The sequence below is a fragment of the Nannospalax galili genome, unplaced genomic scaffold, assembly GCF_000622305.1.
Source record: "Nannospalax galili isolate Female #2095 unplaced genomic scaffold, S.galili_v1.0 scaffold137, whole genome shotgun sequence".
Classification (NCBI taxonomy): domain Eukaryota; kingdom Metazoa; phylum Chordata; class Mammalia; order Rodentia; family Spalacidae; genus Nannospalax; species Nannospalax galili.
The window spans coordinates 1306688-1330681 of record NW_008340203.1 but is presented as its reverse complement, the minus strand read 5'-3'; the positions used below and the strand labels follow the sequence as shown (position 1 = coordinate 1330681).

Sequence of the window (23994 nt, the reverse complement as noted above, 5' to 3'; positions counted from 1 at the left end):
TGCTGACCTCCACTGCTGAGCATGCCATCCTGACTCAGACATCCGGGCTTTTGCTTTCTTCCTCTTCCTCATATCCCTCCTCCCAGCAGCTGCTGAGAGTTACAGCTTGCCTGCTCTGTTTTCTCTCAAACGCAAATAAAATTGTCTTCAAGCTTCAAAAACTGAAGAAACAAACAGGGGCTGGAGAGATGACTCAGCAGTTATTGCTTTTCTAGAGGACCCAGGTTTGGTTCCCAGCACTCACATGGTAATTCACCTCTGTCCTTAACTCGTTTCAGGGGATCTGACACCCTCTTCCTGCCTCTGTGGGCGTTGTACATACATGGTGCACTTACATACACGCAGGCAGAACACTCACACACATAAAATAAAAGGATAATTTTCTGGGTCTGGTGGTGTACATCTGTAATTCAGCACTTAGGACGCTGAGGCAGGAGGGTCTCTGTAAGATAGGGGCTAGCCTGGTCTACATAGCAACTTCCAGGTCATCTGGGGCTACAGAGATATCATGTTTCAAAAACTAACCAACCAACCAACCAGCCAACCAAACGATGTAAAAAATGATGGATGACCTTTCCTGCCCCCGCCCCATCCCCACCCCTTGTCTCCTGTTCCCCAGGTCTTCCGCCAGCATGCCTCTCAGGTCCTCTGGGTTATCCCAGCCCTCCCTGACTGTTTTACCCATCAGTGAGGCTGGTGAGTCATAGTAAGGTGGACTGCTGAGTGAGCAGCAGGTCAAGGGATGCTACCATGAGCTAGTGTCCAGTCATGGGGAGAGAAGCACCTCTTCCTGAGAGCCTGCTACATCTGCCTGGAGGAACGCACTGGAGAACGTGAAGTTTCGGGTGTAAAGAAGAACAAATGAACAGGGGACCAGCCTCTGCAGACCACAGGAAAGCCACCAGTGTGGGCACCTGGGGTTGTGGGCGGGGCCTGTGGTGGGAAGGAGCTTAAGTCCCTCAGCCAGCCTGTGGAGCGTTGGAGAACCTGTGTGAGCCTTAGGCCTGGGGGGACCCTCCAAGGTCACTCCCATGTCATCTTCCTGCAAAAGTTCTCTGGGAAGGATGGGTAGGGGAGGGAAGAAGTGGGGGAAGGTTAGAGGGAAAGGAGAGGGAAGGCAGAAATGGCCAGGTCAGATGTCACCCCAACTCCTTGAAGCATGGGTCCTTCCCTGGTTCCTGGTCCCCAGGCTCTCATGTCCTGTCCACCCATCCTGGGGCATTTCTGGCCTCTGGGTCATTGTTTGGCCCAGATCAGCTGATGTGGCTCTGTCTGGAAGGATGGGTATCCCCAGGCACTTGTGCTGTCTTGGTCCACCCAACATGCATGATTCCTGGAAACCTGTCAGAGGGAGGTAGTGTTGGGGTGGGGCAGAAGGAAAGAGGCTGAGTCAGGCTCCCCTTGGGAGGGGCCCCCTGGTGGCCCTCGGAGTGTTCAGAGTCATTAGGGGATATACTACCCCTGCCTCTCCAAACTGAGAAGAGGCTGGAGAGTGGCACACCTGTGGCACATGGCACGTCCAGGGCCCTAGGGAGGCAGAAGGTGCAGTCTCTTTTGGAGCAGGAGACAAATCATTAGTGGGTGGATTTGGGTGGGGCTGGGCCTCAGGACTGATCCAGGAAACAACTCAGGAAGAAGAGGATTCCACTTGAGGGCGGGGCCGGCAGGTGCGGCTGGTGGAGGATGTATTCTCAAGGGTACCTGCCCAGGAGTGGGGACTGCTTGGTGGCCCTGCCCATCGAACCCTGGCAAGGTGCTTTTAGGTAGGAGGGTCTCAGTGACTGGGGTGAGTGGGAAGGAGCCGATGGTCCCTAGTGCCAGGTACCTGGGAGAAGAGTGATGGCTTCTGGGGGCTTGTCCTTATCTTCTGAGGTTCCAGTAGGAGCCCACCCAGAGCTCTGGAGCCTTTTTCTCTTCCCCTACCTGATTCTGACTTTGGTCCTTGGTGCGGGGAGGTAGCTCTGTTCCCTTCACCCCAGCCACCTTAACAATTCTACGAGCACTTATAGAACACCTGCTGCACACGAACCTTGTCTGGCTCTAAGCAGGGGTATAAGATGAAGCCCATCCTAGGCGTCAACCCTTGAGGCCTACAGGAACCAAGGACAGCTGGGCAGATGTGGTATGACATCTGTCAACATCAATATGTGTTTATTAAATGCCAACTGTATCCAGGCCCTCCACAGTAAAGTCAGAGCCTTCCCCTGACTCCTGATCTGTTCCAGTTTGAGGCAGGCCTGGCTGCAATTCATTCTGGAGCTCACTGGCTTTTCATCAGTCCTCGGAGAGAGGCCCAGGGCTTCGGTGGCAGTCCAGCCTGGGGTTGGCATGCAGTGTTCCATCTTCCTTGGGACTTTCTCTTGCCTCTGTCTCCCACCTATGCCGGGCTTCAGCCACCTCTCAGCCTGGTGTGAAGGAGCCCTGTGGATCTTACCCTTTCACTTGCTCATCTTCAATGTGGGCCCAGTTCTTGACAGCTGCGGGGGTGGCAGGGACCTCTTCCTGCCAGGGCGGAGGGCAGGCCCAGGCAGGAGACTTGCTGGCCCAGAGGACTTCTCTGGCCCTCAGCTGTTGGGTTGGGCCTTTTCTCCCAGTAGGGAGAGTTGGAGCTGCTAGGGACCCTGGCTCCAGGCCTGACTCTTTTTTTTTTTTTGGTCTTTTTGAGACAGGGTCTCCCTGTAGCCCCAGCTGTCCTGGAACTCACTATGTTGACCAGGCTGGCCTTGAACTCACAGAGATCCTCCTGCCTCTGCCTCCCAAGTGCTGAGATTAAAGGTGTGCATCACCATGCCCAATTTCCAGGTCTGACTCTTATGCTACTAGGAGTTTAATCCAGCTTCTGGTGCTCTGTCACCTCAGTTTCCTCACAGTGTTGTGAAGATCTGAACGGGAAGGCCCAAGTCTCCTCAGTCTTGGCCAGGATTGGCCACACATTGCAGAGGGTGTGGAGACCTTCTTGAGGTCCTAGTGCCTTCTTGTGCTATGTCTTGTATATAGTTGCAACTGTACACAAGGTCCCCCCATCACTTTTTTTTTTTTTCGGTCTTTTTGAGACAAGGTCTCCCTGTAGTCCCAGCTGGCCTGGAACTTGCTATGTAGACCAGGCTGGCCCAGATCTTATAGATACCTGCCTGTGTCTGCCTCCTTAGTGCTAGGATTAAAGGAGTGTACCACCACGCCTGGCTGCTAGACCTGCTTTTTTTGTCTTTTTGAAGCAGGGTCTCCCTGTAGCCCCAGCTGTCCTGGAACTCACTATCACTATGTAGAATTTATATACATTTTTAACTTTTTCACATTTTATATTAGTTAACCCTTGTGATTTATTTTGCTTTCTTAAAACTTTTACAAAAACTTTGAGAGTTTCATACATGCATATAAGGTATTTTGATCAAATCCATGCCCCCTCCTTCCCCTCCAACATTCCCCCTTCTGAAGAGGTAACCCTAAAATCTTCTAAGGATTAGATACAAGCTCCCAAATACTTTTGACATTTTTGGACTTTGGAACAGAGTATATTGCTAACAGGCCCAAGGACATTTTGACTTTTAGCCAAGAAACTGGCTACATTTCTTTGGGGTCTTTTTACCTTAACTGCCTAGCCAATTTCTATCTCCTATTCTTATCATGCCATCCTCTGAAGAGGTTATCCAAATTGCCAATAGGGAATAGGGATGCAGAGTGCTCTGGCTTCTTCCATGCTAAACAGAGACATAGGGTGAGGCAATTGGAGTACCCTTTCAGTGGGTCTATCTAAAAGACTTCCAAATTGTATAACTCTTGTCTCTAAGGAGAGAAGAAAGTCCTTGAATCATGAATGGGAGATGTGAAGGAGAAGTAAAGGCAAGAGTAATTAGCATTGCAAGTTCTAGACAGGGAACTAGGAAAAAGTCAGAACAGGGCAATTTTCAAATGTTCCTATGAGAGTCCATTGGAGTTTCTTGACAAGGGCTTCCTAAAGCATCTAAAGTTGGGACTTTTTGCCCATTTCTCCAGTTCTATGCTAGGTTTTGTCTGGGTTGAGTTTGCATTGGTCTTGTATATGCCGTCATCATTGCTCTAAGTTCATATGAGCAAGCTCCCAGAAGCCTGGAAAACTTTCTTTCCTTGTGGTCATCTGCCATCCCTGACTCTTACAATCTTTCCTCCCCGGCTTCCGCAATGGCCTTTGAGTGGCTGCTAGTCTTGCTTTCTGTATTGTTATTTTGAGATAGTCTCACTGAGTTGCCCAGACTGGCCTTGCTTACTCTCTAGCCCAGGGCTGGCCTTGAACTGTGGTCCTCCTGCATCAGTCTCTCAAATAGCTGGGATTACAGACCTGTCCTCCAGGCTTGCTCATGCTGCCTTGACTTTGCCGTTCACTGGGGGAGGGGATGCTAAGCTGGCCTGTCCAGTGTGTGAGGCCTCTCTGGGCTGCAGAATCAGAGGAAGAGTTTCCAATAAGCATAGGCAGAGTTAGATCCCTGAGCAGAAACTGAGAAATAGAGAAATGGAGGCCCAGGGAGGGGGAAGAGTGACTCAAGGCCTTATGTTAGGGGTGAGGGACCTTGTGGGGCCAATAGGGAAGTATGAGGCTTTTGGATGAAAAACGGTTAGCAGACTCTACTTCTCCAAATTGGGCCCTCAAGGCTGAGGTCTGGGGTTCCTGGAGGTAGAAAGTGGGGATCGTTTCTGCCTCCTAAGATCTTTGAGGGACTGTGGAGAGGTGGTGACCACAGCTCTGAGAAAACCAGAGTCCGGATGGGACTGGGGCTGGGGTCCAGACCAGAGGGTTAGGGGTGATCTCCACATACTTCCCTACCGAGGAAAGTAGAGGAGGAGGAAGGCTGTGATGGGGGCTGCACGGAGAGGTCTGAAGGACAAGGGCACCCGCAGCTGACCGGCCACTCTCCAGAGCAACCCAGGGAGTAGTGAGTACAGGGGAGACAGCTTCTAGAGGAGAGGGGGTCTTGGGAGGGTGGCTCTGGCAGGGATGAGGAAGGGCCCCTAGGCCTTTCTCCCAGAGGATGGTTGACTGGGGCAGAAACAGCCTCTGACCCACTCAGGTGAACTCAGGTTATGTGGGGCTCCTCTGTAACCCCAATATAGTCTAGCTTGCCAGAAAGTCCTTCCTGATGTCCAATCTCATGGCTGCCTGACCTTGCTCTCTAGCCTTGGCTCTGAGATTTCCCCACCAGCACCCTTCACAGACCAGGTGGGAGCAGAATAAAGCGACCACCTCACCTCTCTCAGGTGGTTCTAGTAGATCCTACTGTAGTGCTCCAGGTGAGGGGCAGCAGCCCACCAGAGACTACCACTTCTAAGCAGAAAGTCCTTGCAGCAGTCAAACTTCTTTTCAGGAGCCTGTTCTTTATGGAAAATCAAACTCTCTTTCTGTCCCTGAGAGTGGGCAGGGAGCCCAGGCCACCCATGTGCCTCCTGCCTCTGCCCTGTCCCTCAGGCCTTGGCCACCCCTGGAGGTTCCACATTCAGACAGGCCCTGCACAGATGCCAGTGTCTGGTAGGGCCTAAATCATTAGTGCCGGTGAGATTAGGCTGCTAATCTCCTTGTTGGGTGGAGTGGGTGCCAGGCTGTGGGATCGTCACACACTCCCCTGCAGGGGTGGTGGCTGATTCCCAGGATGGGGACATGGCTCTTCCTCAGGGCACAGCACCCACTCAGGGGCACCTGGCAACAGTCCTGCTTCTCTGTGGCTTCCCCACCTCTGGTGCCTTCTGTGGGATCCCCCTGGACTGGCTTTCCTCAGGCGTGGGGCCAGCCAGCTGGTTCCAGGCCCTTCTCCTATCCCAACACCTGCTTCTCATTTTGTCACAGCTTTGCTGATGTCACTACCAGATTCCCCTAAAGACTCTGTGAAATAATTAATAATAATAATAAATTATTGTGTGTGTACGATGTGTTTGTGTGGGTCTATGCGCCACAGTGTGTTTGTAGAGGTCAGAGGACAACTTTGTTGAGCCACTTCTTTCTTTCTACCTTTATGTGGGTTCTGGGAATCAAACTCAGGTCATTGGGTGTGCGTAGCAAGCACCTTTACTCTGATTCCCTTGTGTAAAGGAGGAAAGCTTCCTGAAAAATCAGGGGCACAAAGCTCCCTTTGACTGCAGCCTTGTGTCTTCCTTTGGCTTAGGAACTCAAGCTTGGGACTGTGTCTTGCCTTGAAGACTTGGAACAGTTCCAAGAGAGCTGGGTGGGGGGTGTCCCTCAGCTCAGAGTGGGGGGTCTTGTCAGTAACACCTTGTACCTATAGGGATATAGGGCTCGTGTCTCCCCTTAACCTCAGACCCTGGGATGCTAGGTCAGGGGCCAGAATAGTCTCCTGGCTTCTGGGCCTGTGGAGCCTTGTTTGAGGCCCTTCCTGGCTCCTGGGCTGAATTCTCCTGACTCCCCCCAAGAATGAGCTCAACTGTCTAATTGCGGCTGAGGACAGAGGATCACCCTGCCCTGGGGCTGCAGCTCCAACACCACCTTTGTTTTGGAATAGAACAATGGACCACTAAGAGGTCACCCATGCCCACACTGAGCATGCAAAGGGGGCCTCAGGATACAGGGATGTATTTGACAAGTCTAACCCAAGCCCCAGGCCTTGGGTGACTGGCTGGAACAGAGACAAATTACAGGGCTGGGGTTTTGGCTCCAACTTCAAGGGCAGGGGCTCAGCCTTCCTTCAGCCTTGTTATAAAGGGTAGCCCAGGGTCTCTGTCCAGTCCAGACCGTGTGTGCCTGACTTGGGGACACCATGGCTACCACCACAAGCATCCGCCAGTTCTCAAGCTCTGGATCCATCAAGGGCCTGTGTGCGCCTGGTGGGGGGTTCTCCCGGATGTCCTCCGTCCGTGTTGGGGGTGCCTGTCGGGCTCCCAGCCTCCTGGGAGTTGGCAGCTGTGGCAACATGTCAGTTGCCTCCTCCCGCTTCTCGGCAGGCCTTGGGGGTGGCTATGGTGGTGGCTACACCTGCAACCTGGGAGGGGGCTTTGGATCTAGCTTTGGTGTATCTGATGCTCTGCTGGGGGGCGGTGAGAAGGAGACCATGCAGAACCTCAATGACCGGCTGGCCACCTACCTGGACAAGGTGCGTGCCCTGGAGGAGGCCAACACCGACCTGGAGGTAAAGATCCGAGAGTGGTACAAGAAGCAGGGCCCTGGGCCAGCCCGAGACTACAGCCCCTACTTCAAGACCATCGAGGACCTGCGGAACAAGGTGGGATCCCCTGACCTTTGCCTTTGGCCCGAGTACTCACTCCATCTCAGTAGCAGACCTCCATTGCCTGGCCAGTAATCCTTCCCTCTCTTACCTCTCTGGACTAACTCTGGGTCTGCAGGACGCCCTGGGCTGTGTGGTCATTGCAAGCTCTCTGAGGGGATGGAGAAGAATGCCTCTCTTCCTGGGGAGCATATCTGGGGTGGTTGATGGAAGGATAGGGACAGCTTCAGCACCTTGAGGGCAGGAACTGGCATTCTGGCAGAGAATGGCTTGATAAAAGGTCTGGGAGATGGGGGGCAGGGGGGTGGGTGTCTGGTGTGGCTGCTGGGACATGAAACTGGGTATCTTCTTCCTTCTAGTCTAGTCTCTTCTGGGCTGTGCGCCTGCAGGCTCACCTCCTCCAGGCAGCCCTCCTGAGTGGGTGGCCCTTGTCTTCTTTCCCAGTCTTGGTCCCTTCAATGCTTTGAGGTTCAGTCTTGTTCTGTGAACTGACATCAGAGTCTGGCATGTTCTTAAGGTTGCATTAGTTGTGGATCTTCCCCTCTCTATGATAGTCACTTTGGGGGTCTGTTTTCTAACACAGATTAGAGGCTAACTTGATGGAGGAGGACCCACATTCTACCCCTTACACATTTCTTGACCTCTAAGACCATGGCTTTGGTGTTCTGTAAATGTAGTCACGAGCCTTAGCACAAACCTGCTCTGGGAGGGTCTGTGTACTTAGCCCCAGCAGAAGGCAAGGGTGGATCAACGGAGGGCTGAGAAACAGGCTTAGACTGGTCCCAGGCAGCTCTGAGGGTATCTCAGACTCCGGGGTGGAGGGCCAGGCCTGGTGCAGCCCTATAAGGGGCATTGTCTGCTCCTGCCCAGGGCCTCCACCTGGCAGGGGATTCCTGTAATCTCCCCTTGGAAGCAGAACTCCTAGCTGTGCCAGATCAGATACTAGGCTTGGTTGGGGCGGCGGGGAACCCAAGGGAGTCCTGATGAGTCAGCACTCTGGGCTTTGGGGTTAGCCAGCACCTCCCCACTAACCCCAGAGCAGAGCCCCTCCCCTGGGTTTTCACTTCCTATCCTTGATGCACCCAGTTAGCCTCCAGGGTATGGAGATGGTGGAGTCAGATCTCTGTAAGGTACAGATGGGTCCACTGAGGCAGAAGGAGGGAAGCAACCTGATTCTCAGGCTCAAACTGACCAGGACACTACATAGAACTTAGAGCCTGGAGTGGGGTCTCTGGAGGGAGGTTGTAGTAGCCATAGATGTATAGGATAATCACGATGGGGTATCTCCTCCTTGGGCTAGCCTTAACCCACCCACATCAAATTCTACCCAGCTCCTGCTACCGGGTTAGCTTTTCTCTGTGCTCAAGTCTTTGCCCCTAACTATTCCTTGGGGTCTGCCTTGGGCATTTCCAACAACATTGATAGCAGCAGTAATAATAACCAACCTTTTGTACCTTCTTGGGCCCTGCCCTGGCTTTGAGGAGGGGCCGGTCATAACCTCATCAATCAATTAATTAGTCACTTAATTAGACAAATATACCCTGGGGGCCAACTCTAGGCCAAGCACTGTGCCAGGGCCAGAGGATTCCAATGAGAACTAGACAGATGTGACCTCATTCTCAGGCAACACTGAGTCCAGAGGGAAGGAAGTAACCAAAAACGTGGTAGAAAGTTGCTCACCACCTGGAAAAAAGCTATGAAGGAAACAGAGGACTAGGGGACTGGCAGGGCTTTCTGGGGCAGGTGGGAGTGAGCCCAGAGGGGAATTTAGTTGGGAATGAGGCCTGCCTGGGACCCATGGTGAGAGATGGGTGCATACGGTCTGTCCTAGCACCCCCATTTCTCTGTGCTGGGGTGTCATGTTCCATCACTTTGTGAGCCCTTGCCGTAGGTGTGAGGGGTGTGAGGTGGGGGATTGGTGGCTCCTGAAACTCACTATGGTGTTCAGAGAGCATAGGAACCCTCATTGCCCTCCTCTGTGAAGTTGCATGCAAGCAGGGTGTGTCAGGGCCTCCAGGGGCTGTGGTGGGTATTTGCTTATGAAGACCCCCCGTTACACGCAGATCCTGGCAGCCACAATTGACAATGCCAGCTTCGTGCTGCAGATTGACAATGCTCGCCTGGCAGCCGATGACTTCCGCACCAAGTGAGTCTGTGCTTCAGGGGAGCTAGTGGTGGGTCTGGCTCTGCATGCAGTGCAACACCTCATCTCCAACCTTATAGGTATGAGACGGAGCTGAACCTGCGCATGAGTGTGGAGGCCGACATCAACGGCCTGCGCAGGGTGCTGGACGAGCTGACCCTGTCCAGAGCCGACCTGGAGATGCAGATTGAGAGTCTCAAAGAGGAGCTGGCCTATCTGAAGAAGAACCATGAGGAGGTGAGGCTGGCTTAGGAGTAGCTCCTCATGGAGCTGGGAGAATAGAACTTCTGCAGGCTGGGACCATATACTAGGTCTGGGTCTCATCTCCAGTGGGTTCCTGGCCTGGCATTTGACCCTGAGTACGGCTGAGGGCCCTCCATCCACAGAGACTTTGCTCCAGGCGTGGGTGACTGTGCGTGGCGACAGTTAACTCACTAATGAGTGAATCAGGCTAACACACAGTGCTAATTATTATAATTAATTATAATAGTGATAGCTGTAACATGGTGCATTTGCCCAGCATATTACAACTAATTCACAGCCCTTATTTCTGCCAACAACACCGCTGGGAGAAAAAGACTCCTTCCCTTTTTCGTTGCCAAAGTGTGGAGGCTCAGAGAGGGTTAGGGACATGTTCAGTGCTGCACAGGGACTTGGTTTTGGGTCCATCTGATTTATATCTACCTGTGGTCTGACTCCACCTCTCTTCCACTCACCTCCCCTGACTCCTTTTTCCAGAGAGTTCTGAGTTTTAGGTCCCCAAGGCAGAGTCCAAAAATGGAGGTCTAAGACCCTGCCTAGGACTCAAGTAGCCTTCTCATCCTGCCTTTGAGGATTTCTTCTCAGCTCGGTGCTGCTTGACCTGGGCTGGGGGAGCCTGATTCCCAGGTGCAGGACACCCAGAAAGTGCTTGCCTTAACTTTGAGGCTGGGTGCGTGATGGCTTTCTCCTAGCTGACCAGCATTGCCTAATGGAATCTTGCTTGAGCCTGTGCCATCATAGAGTAGCTTGCCGGTGCCTAGGCTGTAAGGTTGGTGGTTAAAGGACAAGCCAGGGTCAGGGAGGAGGGTGAAGTCTTTCCCCATGCTAGAACTGCTATGTCTCTCCTGCTTCACGCACACTGGGGAGTGGGTGATGGGCACTCTCAGGGTGTGTGTTGGGTAGACTGTTGGAATCCATGTTCCTGTGAGTAGGGGACACGTTGTCTGCCTGTCTGTCTGTTTCTCTGAAGACCTAGGGTCTCTCCCTGGCATGGCCCTGGGTTAGCTTTTACTGTCCTCTCTGTCCAGGAAATGAATGCCCTTCGAAGCCAGGTGGGCGGGGATGTCAGTGTGGAGATGGATGCGGCCCCTGGTGTGGACCTGAGCCGCATCCTGAATGAGATGCGTGACCAGTATGAAAAGATGGCAGAGAAGAATCGCAAGGATGCCGAGGACTGGTTCTTCACCAAGGTGGGTGGCTGTGTGGGGCAGGCGTGCTCGCATGTGACTGCATGTGCTACCTACTGGCACGGCCTAGATCACACTCAGATCCCCATTGTCCCTGCTGGAAGGATCTTTGGAAACCACTTGGACCAGTGTTCAGGGCTTAAAGTAAAATGTGAAGCCCAGAGACGCTCAGGCCGGGCCACCCAGCCTGGCTCAGGCTCCACCCACCGTAGGTGTTTGCTGCATGTGTATGTTTGGTCCTGTAGCTCATGCCTTGAATAAACACCTACTGAGCAACTATGGGGTCTTGGGACAGTCACTGGCCCACCAATAATCGCTGGTGCCTGCCTGTCTTTGAGGCGTTGCAGTTCAGCAGGGAGTTTCAGGTGCCAGTCCCACTCCACGGGTTCCACATGCATAGAGGAGCTGTGGGTGCAGGCCGTGGGTTCCTCCAAAGCCAGGGAGGGGTAGTTTTGAGACAGGACAGGGACAGTCCCCATCTTCCGCCCCCTCTGAAAGCCTGCTTTAGCCCTTGTGCTCACCCTGCCTTCCAGACGGAGGAGCTGAACCGCGAGGTGGCCACCAACACGGAGGCCCTGCAGAGCAGCCGGACTGAGATCACAGAGCTCCGCCGCTCTGTGCAGAACCTGGAGATTGAGCTACAGTCCCAGCTTAGCATGGTGGGCCACCGTCCCTGTCCTGCCTGGCTCTTGTCACCCCTGTGTGGGCCCTACCCTATAGGCATTCATCACTGGGAAAACAGGGACTCCTGGTCCAGCCTATCCCTTCACACTCAGGCCTATGGGCCCCACTTTGCCCTAATTACTGTTCCACGGTGCTGACAACACATACTACCCACCCAGGCAGGACCACTCTCCGGGTGCCCACCATGGGGAAGGGGCCTGGGTCTTGTCTCACTGTGCACCTGTCCCTTGGGCTTCAGAAAGCATCACTGGAGAACAGTCTGGCAGAGACAGAGGCGCGCTATGGGGCGCAGCTGGCACAGCTGCAGGGTCTTATCAGCAGCGTGGAGCAGCAGCTGTGTGAGCTGCGCTGTGACATGGAGCGACAGAACCACGAGTACCAGGTGCTGTTGGACGTGAAGACACGGCTGGAGCAAGAGATTGCCACCTACCGCCGCCTGCTGGAGGGCGAGGATGCCCAGTGAGTGGGGGTCCCTGCACTCACCAGGCTGGGCTGGATGCTGCTTTGCCCAGGGAATATTGACAGCTAGATGTGAACGTGAGGTGTGCAAAAGTGAAACCGAGAAGGGGGAGGGTCTGACCATGAGGATTGTCATTGGGAGCCATGGAAAGATGTGGAGCAGAGGTCATCAGGATCCTTGAGAATATTCGCTTTGACTATAGAGGAAGACAGGAGCCAGAAAGATGCAGAGTGGACAGGAGAACGGCATCAGGAGGCTGGAACAGGGAGTCTGGGCAGCTGATGGAGTCCCCAGGGCTGGGGGTGGGGTGCTTATCAGAAGAGAGGTATCACTAAAAACAGCAGGATGAGATGACCAAGTGTGGGGGTGAGCATGGCTCACGGTGCTCAATAAATGTGGAGGGATCATGTGGAGGAGTGGATGATGAAGACCCTGAGTTTCTGGTTTGGATGACTGTGCTGTTGGTGACACCATTAGCCAGGACAAGCTAAGGTGCAGGGTAAGCGAAACTTTGATTTGGAGCTGGGAATGTTGATCAAAGCCTTGGTGGGAAGCTGAGAGAGTCCTGGAGTCTCCATGCTTAGTCCCACATTCTAGCCTTTTGCTCCCTGACAATGGTGAATTTTATGTGCAGTCTAACCATAGTCTCTCTTGCTTTAACGAAGTCTTATTGGGCCCTTCAGGATATGGAAAAACCACTTGCGTAGCTTCTCCTTGTAAATCCTGGGTTAGTGGCCACAAAGTAGCCACAAAATGCCGTTGGCTGTTCCTTTTCTTCCTTCTGCTTTGAGGAACCTGTGGCATTCGATCCTTGGTTTGTGCTGTTCTCTGTGAATTCTCAGCTGTGATATCCCAATTGGTGGGACTCTTTTGCTCCTCTGGGCCTCCCTAGATGCTGTGCCTTCCCAGTAGTACTCCCAGGGCCCCATTGGCCTGTGGTAGCCCTGAGTTGACCCGTTCCTCTCTCCCTGCAGCCTGGCTACTCAGTACTCCTCATCCCTGACTTCGCAGCCCTCCAGGGACGGTAAGAGTGTGCCCTGTCCTGCACATGGGTCATTGGAGAGATTGGGGGTGCATGGGCAGGAGGTGGGTGGAGCAGGGGCTCTTGCCTGAAGCTTCCTGTGCCCTCTCCTCTTCCACTTGCAGCCATGGTAACCAGCCGCCAGGTGCGCACCATCGTGGAAGAAGTCCAGGATGGTAAGGTGGTCTCCTCCAGAGAGCAGGTTCACCGCTCCACTCACTGAGGCTCTGTTCTTCGGTGACCACCCAGCCTCATAGGCCAAGGGGCAGCAATGCCTGCAGCTCCCAGCATCTACTGCCACGCCTGAGTGCCCATGAGCTGTTGCCTTCCGTGTTTGCTTTCTGCTGCCCCTTACTAAGGGGCCTCTGGGTTTACTCCAGGGACTTCAAATAAAGCTTTGCTGAAGTTCAGTCCTTGAATTTGTGACCTCTCTGGTTATTAACCTGGGCAGTGTGGGCTGAGTTGGGGAGGAGAATTCACTGAGCGTCTGGTATCGCTTGTCACCTGCCCACCTGTTCTGCCCACTGCCTCCAGGTCTGGGGTTCCTGGGAAGCCAAGAAGGGAGGAGGTGGAAGGGTGGAAGGTAGCAATGTGAGATAGCCTATTTCTAAGAATCAGCTGTGGGGCTGTTTCTGGGTTGGTTCCCGGTAGGGCCTGCAGACTTTTTGGGGACCATGCCTGCATCAGAGCAAAGGGAAAGGGGTCTGGCTTAGGGGTTGTCTTTCTGAAAGAATGGTCTAGGGCTTTGATGGATGAGGGGTGGCAATCTGGCAGTCTGGCAGCCAGTTCAAGAAGCCAGACCTGCTTTACCTGGTGTGTGTGGGGTGGGGTGGCCAAGTGTGTTTGTGTCGGGGGCAACCTGTTTGTTTTGGTGGCTTGGCAGCTGCTGGGCCATTGGGGAAATCTCTCTCAGTTACCAATGGGGGCTGTCTGGGCCTGTCTGGGAGGAGGAACCCATTGGCAGTCTCAAACACGACCACATTCCGCCCAGCAAGCCTGCCGGGACCCTGGGACCCAGGGCTGGACTTGGGATGGTGGGCAGGGCAGGGTGGAGCCATGGGGTGGGGCCTGTGGCCCACCCTGGGGAACCACATCATCGTGGGGAGCCTGGCAGGGGTGGGGTGGGGGAAGAGTATCAGGGAAGAATATCCTTTAGTTTTCCTCCTGGCTGGGACCTGAACTATCCCACCATCCTTTGATTTTCTCAGGATATAGACAGGATGTGGAAGGAGACAATCCCCTCACGGTCCCCTCAGAATCCCCCTTAATGAAACATCCTTCCCACAACTCTACCTGTTCCGTAATTACAGCTGAGTACCTCTTTGCCCACTCAAGCCTGAAAGTTGCCACTGTAGGGAGGAGGTAGGGGAAGGTTTAGAAGCAAAATCTGGGCTCCCTGGGACCTCAGGGATTGGGCAGTTTCAGAAGACTAGCTAGATGGATCTTCATCCCAGGATGCATCCCTGGGTGTTGGGGCTCCTCAGAAGGGAGACTCCTGGGTAGGGGCTGTTGCAGCTGAGTGAAGAGGAAAGTTGCAGTGGGCTAGCCCACTCCTGGAGCAAATTAGGCCTGTTTGGACAATGCATCCTTCCCTAAACCCTGGTGTCCTGAGTCCTGGGTTGGCAACTGGAGACCTGAGGTAGTTTGTGTTGTGTGGTGGGCCTGGTGGGTTTAGGACCAAATCTCAAGGCAAGATAGGTACATGGTCTTTCTGTCTCCCCAGTCCCCAGTTCCAAGCCTGTCACATGTCGGGTGGCATATGGAGAAGGGAAGCCACCTCAGGTGTGTGTGTGTGGATGCCTAACTTCTCACCTCATTTCCCCATCAGGTTGTGGGGGGGCAGCTGCCTGGGAGGGCTGGGTGGCAGTGACGTCGCCTTCTCCTCTTGTCCGTATTAGGTCATGGGAAAGCGTAGCTGGAGGGCCTGCCTGAATCACAGGTGACAGGCCTGAGACCAGAGACAGACACACACGCACATGCTCAACGACACCTAGCATGGGTTTGATGAAATGAGGCAGAGCCCCAGTGGTGGGAGGGGAGGGGGCCCACAGCCACCTGGGAGCTGGCGGGCAGCCAGCGGTGATGAAAGCCCAGGGGAATGGAAACAGCCTGCATGTTGAAATCGCTACGCCCACTGGCCGCCCTATAAAGGAAGCGGGCGAGCCCCAGCACAGCACGCACCTTGGCACCTCTCTTCCTTCCGAGCCCTCCAGCTCCCACTTCCTGTTGCCACCATGACCACCACCATTCGCCAGTTCACCTCCTCCAGTTCCATCAAGGGCTCCTCTGGCCTGGGAGGCTCGTCCCGCACCTCCTGTCGGCTGTCTGGCAGCCTAGGTGGTGGCTCCTGCAGGCTGGGGTCTGCCAGTGCCCTGGGCAGTGCCCTTGGGAGCAGCAGCTACTCTAGCTGCTATAGTTTTGGCGCTGGCAGCGGCTATGGAGGCAGCTTTGGAGGTGTTGATGGCCTGCTGGCTGGAGGGGAGAAGGCCACCATGCAGAACCTCAATGACCGACTGGCCTCCTACCTGGACAAGGTTCGTGCACTGGAAGAGGCCAACACTGAGCTGGAGGTCAAGATCCGAGACTGGTACCAGAAGCAGGCCCCAGGGCCAGCTCGAGACTACAGCCCCTACTACCAGACCATCGAGGACCTGAAGAACAAGGTAGGGTTTCGGGCAGGAGAGCGAACCACTGTTCTCCTACCCTCAGGGAAGGCCTGGGGCTGCCACAGGGCAGCTACGCTCTGAGCCTCCAGGAGCCTCTATGGCCCATAGCTCCCCTTTGTGGAGGCAACTGGTTGGACTGGTGACAGTCTGGCAGCATGGGGTCCCTTCAGAGTGTCATTTCCTTCTCAGGAAGTTCCTGTGGCCTTGTGTCATTGTCATCCAGGCCATGAGGATGCAGGTAGAGAGCACTGGGCCCATAGAATGAAGCTAGATCCGTGGGTGTCCCAGCAGGAGGGGATTTGTAGGTTAGGTCTGAGAGAGCTCACCACAGAAAACCTTGGAGAGGCAGCAGGACCTTATGGGGACTCTCATGGCCCTTATTAGTGTCGTGTGCCCCCTCCCCTGCCAGCTCCCTTGACTTTCCTTTTGATCCTCGGGATGGGAGCTCAGTAATCCCCAGGGTGGGGTTGCTGGTTGCAGCCCAGAGTTAATGCTTCCCAGGGGTCCTGAGTCTGATTAAATGAGGCAGAGCCCCAGTGGTGAGCCCCTGCTGGTGAGAGCTCCTCTAGCCACCTTCTGGGGGAGATTCACACAGCCACCATCTGAGTGATAGTAAAACAGTGGGTTCCACACACTCTCCCCATGCTTCCTGGAGTTTTGATGTAGCTTCTCTCTTGAGGACATTTTAAGATTCTCTGGCTCTCTCATCATCCCAGCCCATGACCTCCTTGGTTTTAAGGCTGACACTGGCATGAGGGGTGTCCATGCTGGGGTGGGAGGCAGGAGAGGCATGTTTCAGTTCTTCGGACTCTGCCAACAAAGCAACGCTGCTTAGCCAGAGGCTGGCAGAAGAGGGCTTTCCTCAGAAGGCAGCTCATCTCAGCTCCTAGCTAGGAAGATTGGCTCAGAAACTGGGCCTGGGCTGAGTCACCCCAAACTCAATGACCTAATGGCCTGCCATCTCCCTAGATCCTCGTGGCCACTGTGGACAATGCCAGCATCCTTCTGCAGATTGACAATGCCCGTCTAGCAGCTGATGACTTCCGTACTAAGTGAGTCCCAGTCAGCTGGTTTGGGTAACCTTAAAGCTGGGGAGGAATCTTGGTCCTTTACCCCAGGACTCCATGGCTGCTTGTGGCTAGGTGCAGAAGATGGGGATGAGAGGGCCTGAGAGCTGAGGGCTGACCCCTTAGTTGGAAGAGCAAAGACTACTTCTGAAGGCAGTGGTGGTGGTGGGGGGGGCAAATAGGAGACAGAGGAGCAGAGCCAGGAAGCCAGTGGGCATGTGGTAGTCTCAGGCCCCAGGATTGCAACTTGCTTCCATTCCATCCTTTGATTCTCCCCCAAGTGTCCTTCCAGCCCTGGAAAAAGGAATTCACGGGCATGGACAGGACAGTGACCTGTGTCAGAGCAGCCCCGTCCGAAGTCTCTGGTTTTCATTGCAGGTTTGAGACAGAGCAGGCCCTGCGCATGAGTGTGGAGGCCGACATCAATGGCCTACGCCGGGTGCTGGATGAGCTGACCCTGGCCAGAGCCGACCTGGAGATGCAGATCGAGAATCTCAAGGAGGAACTGGCTTACCTGAAGAAAAACCACGAGGAGGTGAGGGAACCCAGTCAGCAGATCAAAGAGGATGAGGAGTGGGTGGTGGGGCCTCAGGGCTGGACTGCATGAGTTGAGGCTGTAAGAGAGGGCTTACTGGGATTAGTCACCCTACAGGGCTACCCTTTCTGCAAGGCCCTAGTCCCAGAGGTGGGGTGCATCCCTGTATCTAAGGGATCTCCTGGGCCTCACAGAGGCGGCCTCTTCTGTCCTGATCTCCCTCATAATGACAGAAGAGAGATGCTCAAATGCTTGCTTTAGTTCCAACTCTTAAACCGAGACGCCACACGATGTTTGGCAATTGGAAGGGAAGCTTTGGGGGCAAAAGTGTAATTAAATGTTGTCTTCGGAGAGTTCTCAGTCTAATGACGGAGACAACAAGTGAACAAGTGAACAAAAATCCATAGAAGGGTCAGAGGGAAGAGGCTGGGAAGAGGGTCAGGAATGGATATGGGCAGTGGGAAGGCTTAGGAGCTAGGGGTCAACCCTAGCCTACAGGACCACACCTTCATCATTCCTTCCCCTCTTCCACAGGAGATGAATGCTCTGAGAGGCCAGGTGGGCGGTGAGATCAACGTGGAGATGGATGCGGCCCCTGGCGTGGACCTGAGCCGCATCCTGTCGGAGATGCGCGACCAGTATGAGAAGATGGCGGAGAAGAACCGCAAGGATGCCGAGGACTGGTTCTTCAGCAAGGTGGGGGCTGCTGTAGGCCAGATAGGGTGCCAGGGCCTGAACCCCAATGCTAGCCTGTCATCTTAGGGCCCTGTCTGCAGCGAGCCACACAGACCCTGGGGGAGGGGGGCAGGCTTGCTCATTGCATCGACAGAGCTGGAGTTAGCTAAAGGTGGGACCTGGGGTATAAGTGGGAAATGGGGAAGCCCCAGGAATTCAAGGCAGAGGGTAAAGACCCTGGGAATGGCCACTTTTCCCTAGGAAGGAACCAGTACCGGGGTGGGGCTACATGTCCTGGCTGGTTCTTCAGTGTCCTGCTCTACTGCCTCTCACTTGTAGGGATTAACCATACCATTGCAAAGAGCATGTTCCAGGACCTGGGAAGGAAAAAGCTGGGGGAAAGGCAGGATAGGCTCATGGGAGGTCAGGAAGGTAGCCATGACCAGGGGAGAGGAATGGAGTGTAAATAGATCAAAGTGGCCATCTGGATCCTGGGGGCTGAGCATATAGAGGACACTGAACATGTGATTTGGGACCCAGGCTCATGTCCCCTGTCCTGTGTCCTGTTTGCAGACAGAGGAGCTGAACCGAGAGGTGGCCACCAACAGCGAATTGGTGCAAAGCGGCAAGAGCGAGATCTCCGAGCTCCGGCGCACAATGCAGGCCCTGGAGATCGAGCTGCAGTCCCAGCTCAGCATGGTAGGGATGCTGCTATGCACAGGGATGGGTCCAGCACCCAGGATGTGGTTCTATCTCTCTCACTGACCACCCCGTTCTCCTGCAGAAAGCATCCCTGGAGGGTAGCCTGGCAGAGACAGAGAGCCGCTACTGCGTGCAGCTGTCCCAGATCCAGGGGCTGATCAGCAGCGTGGAGGAACAGCTGGCTCAGCTGCGCTGTGAGATGGAGCAGCAGAACCAGGAGTACAAGATCCTGCTGGACGTGAAGACACGGCTGGAGCAGGAGATCGCCACCTACCGCCGCCTGCTGGAGGGAGAGGATGCCCAGTGAGTGGAGGCCTGGGGACAGGGCTGGGGGTTTTAGGGGGATGAAAGTACTCCCAGACCTCATCTAATCTTGTCTCCATTTTTTTTTTCTTCTAGCCTGACTCATTACAAGCCAAAAGAACGTAAGGATCTTGGTGACTGAGGGCTGGGGGAATGCATGGGGCACAAAGCTGGCAAGGGTCCCCAAGGAGTGCCAAGAAATGATGATGGCTGGTCCTCAGCAGGCATAGAGGAATGAACCTGTTAGGGCTTAGAATTGATGCTCAGGGGAAGGATCAAAGGAGAAAGACTGGTCTAATGAGGGCATGGACAGAGAACTGGTCCTTACTCTAGAGATGACAATCTGATAAGGGAGACGATTTTTGATTCTCATACCTCACAGATGGGCCAAAGCAGTTTTCTTCCTGGGGGCTCAAGCCTGATGGGTGACAGGGACATGGTCTTTGTCCTTCAGATCTCCCTCTGGTAGGGGAAGATACATGGTGCTAGCTCGGGGGCTCCTAGTCTACACGGGATGATGGTGACCTAGATTTTTGTTTTGGGCATCCCCATCTAGTGGATGGTAAATGGGAGCATAGTCCACACACTGGAGACTGCAGTGGAGTGGAGAGAGAACTTGTTTCAGGCAGCACCCAGTCCACATAGTCACTCTCTTGAAGGATGAAGTGGGTCAGAATCAAATAACTCATCCAGGGGACCACAACTCACTCACACAGGGAAACCAGCAGAGATGTGGGATAGAAGGGAAGCTGGTGAAGGCAGGAAGGTTGTGTGTGCCATGTGATATTGAGGGGTGAGCACAGTCTTTGCAGTAGCTGGGAGAGGACCAGGGTGGGGCACCAGCTCCCACACAGGGGGCTTGGGGCTGAGCATGGCTTTCTGCACCTACCTACCACTTGAGTGTGTTTCTCCTGCAGCTGTGACCACCCGCCAGGTGCGTACCATTGTGGAAGAGGTCCAGGATGGCAAGGTCATCTCATCCCGGGAGCAGGTCCACCAGACCACCCGCTAAGGACTCAGATCCTCCCGGCCAGGCCCCATCACAGGGAGGCAGCCTTCCTCGGCGCACCACAGTCTGCAGCCTCTCTAGTGTCAGCCCTCTGCTTCAGCCTCTTCCCCAACCCCACCCCTGCTTGATGCCATTAAAGCTGTTGATCTGATGTGAACTGTGTCTTTGTCCTGAACACTGAAGTAGACCTAATGACAATGGGTGGACTGGGAAGAAAAGGAGGTGTGTGTGTGTGTGTGTGTGTGTGTGTGTGCGTGTGTGTGTACACTCACTATTACTGATGTGGAGGTCAGGGGTTAAGAGCTTGGGGTGCTTTGTATACCCTGAAGTCATCTCTCCTTGGTAGGGTGAATGGTTCAGATCAAAGTAACCTTGGAGTAGAGTCATCATATCATATCAGGGGTGGCCCCAGCTGGCCTCCTCTTGTCCTGTAAGTGGCTCCACGACCTTGGCCAGTCACAACAGTCTCGTCCCCTTGAGAAGCCTAATTTCTCACCCATAAATGGATGGGAAGTCCTCAGGTGCAGGGGCTCATCTATCCAGGGATGACTCATCCAATCCCTGGTCCTCCCTGAGGGGCAGGAGGTAGGCCAGGATGGGGAGAGGCACACAGGAAGAGTAGGTGGTCCAGGCTCAGGCTCCTGGGGGAGTCTCAGGAACTCCCGTGGTTCTTGTGCTTTCACTTTGGGAATGGGTGTGGGAGGTCTTGTATTTCTGGAAAAGTTGGGGTCCTGGCACAGATGAGAGGAAGAGTGGGTTTTTTTGGAATGTCTCCTTAAATGGCCAGGCTGCTAAGGATGGGGATGAGTTGGGGTCCTGTGTAGGGTTGTGCTAGGGAGCAGTGCCCTCTGAGCACCAGACCTGGCTCATTCCGGTAACAGCTGTGGGGATCTGACTCTGGGGCACCCTGGGTATCTAGTGGTCTTCCTTGGAGTAAATCTGGAAGTTGCTGAGCAGGGTAGCTGCCTTCCTAGTTTTATTTTCTTTTTAATATTTTATTTATTATTTTTAAGTGTATGAGTGTTTTGCCTGCATGTATATAAGTGCACCCATATTGTGCAGTGCTTGAGGAGGTCATAAGGAGGGCATCTGATCCCCTGAACTAGTTATAGACAATTGTTAGCTGCCATGTGTGTGCTGGGAATCGAACCTGGGTCCTCTACAATAGCAGCCAGTGCTCTTTATTGCTGAGCCATCTCTCCAGCCCTCTTCCTAGTTTTCTTTAAGGACTGGGGATGGAAGATGTTAAAAAGAGTAGGTGTCCTCACCTGAATCCACTGCAGGGATTAGGGAGGTCTTGAACCAGGACCCAGAGACACCTGGTCTCTCTCAGTGCTTGGAGGTGTGGGTGGGACTTAGGGTGAAGGAACAGGAGTGGTCAGCATCCCAGAGGACTGGCATAGTAGGGGCTTGAGACCAGGGGAAGCTGGCATGGAACAAATGGGGAGAGTGGCAAGAATCCGGGGTGCTGGAGTATGTAGACTTTGAGTAGGCCATAGTCTTCTCTGGACCTTAGAGGGCTCAGTGTGACATGAGAGGTGAGAGGGTGGCCCAGATGCTGATGTGGAGTATGGCTTTCTCCCTGGGCCACAGCAGCATCCACGAGTCTCAGAGCTTCATAGGCTCTGTGCCATCAATCTGGCGCCTCTCAGCTGCCTGGCTGCAGACACAGCTCAGGTGAGGGCAGGAGGGAAACACGTCCCCCCCTCATATATCCGGCCATAACCCGAAGAACCAGTCCTTGGACATGATGGCTCATCCTGGAGGGTGAGATCATTTATCTGAACCATGGTCCCAGGAAGCGGGGAGAATCTGGGAGGGGGCACCCCATTGTGTGGATGGGGACACTGAGGCTCTGACAAGCAATGACTCAGCTATTCTCCTGGAGCTTGGCATATCAGGGGTGGAGCAGGGGAGGGAGGGGAGTGGACCCCACTCTGTGCTAGGAAGAGGTATGTGGCGCCACCCTCTTGCCACACCCTGGCTCTTAGGAAGGGTTGTGTCCCCCTTCTGGAGACTCTGGGGATCCACTCTTACTGGCAGGCATGAGGAGTCAGTGTAGGGAAGACAGGAGACAGCCCTGGATTGTGGTCTTCTCCTGAGTGAGTAGGTGGGGGGTTAAGGGATCATCGTGGGAGAGCTGTGGGGTCAGCTGAGGCAGTGGTCCCCTAGGGGAATGTGTGAAGAACTTGAGTAACTTTGTTCCAGGGGCATCCCAAATAGGCCCAGGCTGCTGGGGATATGTGCCTGAGCCTGGCCTGGGGGCCCAGTGGTGCGATTCCAAGAAGGGGCTCGCTGATCATCCAAACTCACTGTGCTTACATCCCCAACTCCCTCCTCCCACCCTAGTAGAAGCCTCAGGTGTATGACTGCCCTTGGTGCCCCTTCCCTGTGATGGATACATACCGATTCCCAGGCCAAGCCCTTGTCAGAGGTAGCTGGGCCTGGGACGCTTTCTCTACCACTCCAAGCTTCTGGAAGTTTTCTGCAAGGAGACAGATGTGGTGGACAGCATTGTCCACAGCACAGCATGTACCTATGGGAAGGAGGGGTCAGTGCCTGGATGAGGGGACTCAAGGGACTTCAAGACCCTCAGCTAAGGGGTGGTGAGCACAGCAGTGGGTCTGAGAATACAGTCATAAGCCTCATGCAGTGTGGGTCTCTTGGGAAGTTGAGGGGAACAGAGGGTGGTTCTGCGCCTAGGCACAGAGCCAGGCTGTATTTGAGCTTGACAGAGCCTTAGGTTTACCTCGAGGGGCCCAGACTGGTGTGAGGGGCTGTAACAGGCTGGCTCCCCGCAGGGGAACATCAAGTATGCAGGAGGGGGAGGACCCCACAGGAAGTGCCTAACCTATGTAGATTCCTTCCAACCCAGGACCAATCAGAGGGTCAGGGTCTGGAATGGACACTTGTTCATCCCTGGGGACCTTGCCCTGTTTCCCTGCACCATCGTATACTACCAGGTCCAGACCACACAGTACTAGAACTGTATTAGCCAAACTCTCTCGCCAGACTGCACATTTGGAGGGCTTCCCTGTCTTGTTCTTTGATTGAGTGCCTGGAACATGGTTGATGTTTTTGTAGACCCCACTGAATATCTGCAGTGATGGGTATCAGTCTGTTAGGCACCTATTTTCTTTCCTCCCTACTCTAACATGCCTATGAGGCAGTGCTGTTATCCCATTTCCCAGAGAAGAAAACCGAGGCTCCCAGAGGCTAAACAGTTTGCCCAATGCCTCCGCTCGACTTGCCTCTCTGTCCTGGCTCAGTGGCACTCTTTTTCCTTCTTGTTTCCCTGAAGCCTGTGGCTCTGGCCTGCCCAACAGGGGTGGGGGCTCTGAAGCTGTTCCTCTTGCACTTAACCCTTACCCTAGAGCTCTCTGAGTTGCTTCTTTCTCCTTCAGCCTGGTAATCCCCTGAGGAGCTTGTAAAAGAGCCCCAAGACCAGGCTTGTCCTGGGCAATGCTGCAGCAGGGGTTGGGGCAGGTAGCAAGTCTGCATAGGGATTCTGATGACCTGTCGGGTTTGGGAACCACTGTGCATTGAGGTGTGGCATTGGCCAATGATGTTTCTCCACCAACTCAAGTGTGACATGACTTCATACTAGAGAAGGGGCGGGGCAGAAGGCTGAGATGGGGGAGGAATCCACTACCTGGAGGGGTGCCAGTTTGATGGGATTCTGTTCTTGTGGCCCCTGGCTTCATGGGCCTGGTCCTGACAACTTTGGGATAAGTGTGCCTCACTGGCATCCAGGAAGTGCCCACCACAACTCTGCCCTCTCAGGTTGTCTGAGGCTGACTGCAGCCTTGTGCTGCCTGGATTCAGAGGGGCAGGACCAGGAAAACAGCCCTATCCTTTACAGCTGAGTCTCAGGGGGTAACACTTCCCCAGGGTCCTCCTGTAGAGGAGTACGGCCAGGGGCCCAGTGCTCCCTGCCGTCAGAGTGCTGTGCCCGATTGGGACTGTGTCTTTAAGACCATGTTTTGCTAAGGTTGAATTATGCTACTGTCTACCATTCCCCAGCCTCTGAGAGACTCCCTGACCTTCCTAGGTGAGATCCTGATTCCTCCCAGAATGGA

General features: G+C 54.3%; 2 protein-coding genes across 2 annotated transcripts; both read left to right on the top strand.

Annotated features, from left to right (window-relative positions):
• The first annotated feature begins 6737 nt into the window (after positions 1 to 6737).
• LOC103735864 (keratin, type I cytoskeletal 42) lies at positions 6738 to 13374 on the top strand. The gene is made up of 8 exons (XM_008835244.1): positions 6738 to 7199; positions 9266 to 9348; positions 9426 to 9582; positions 10635 to 10796; positions 11327 to 11452; positions 11716 to 11936; positions 12912 to 12961; positions 13084 to 13374. The coding sequence occupies exons 1-8, from the start codon at positions 6738 to 6740 to the stop codon at positions 13179 to 13181; spliced, it is 1359 nt and encodes a 452-aa protein (XP_008833466.1). The 3' UTR covers positions 13182 to 13374.
• A 1685-nt stretch (positions 13375 to 15059) lies between these two features.
• On the top strand, positions 15060 to 20056 carry LOC103735863 (keratin, type I cytoskeletal 17). The gene is made up of 8 exons (XM_008835243.2): positions 15060 to 15621; positions 16594 to 16676; positions 17070 to 17226; positions 17761 to 17922; positions 18475 to 18600; positions 18686 to 18906; positions 19003 to 19028; positions 19824 to 20056. Exons 1-8 carry the CDS (start codon positions 15193 to 15195, stop codon positions 19916 to 19918), a joined length of 1299 nt encoding a protein of 432 aa, XP_008833465.1. The 5' UTR covers positions 15060 to 15192; the 3' UTR covers positions 19919 to 20056.
• The last annotated feature ends 3938 nt before the right edge of the window (positions 20057 to 23994 follow it).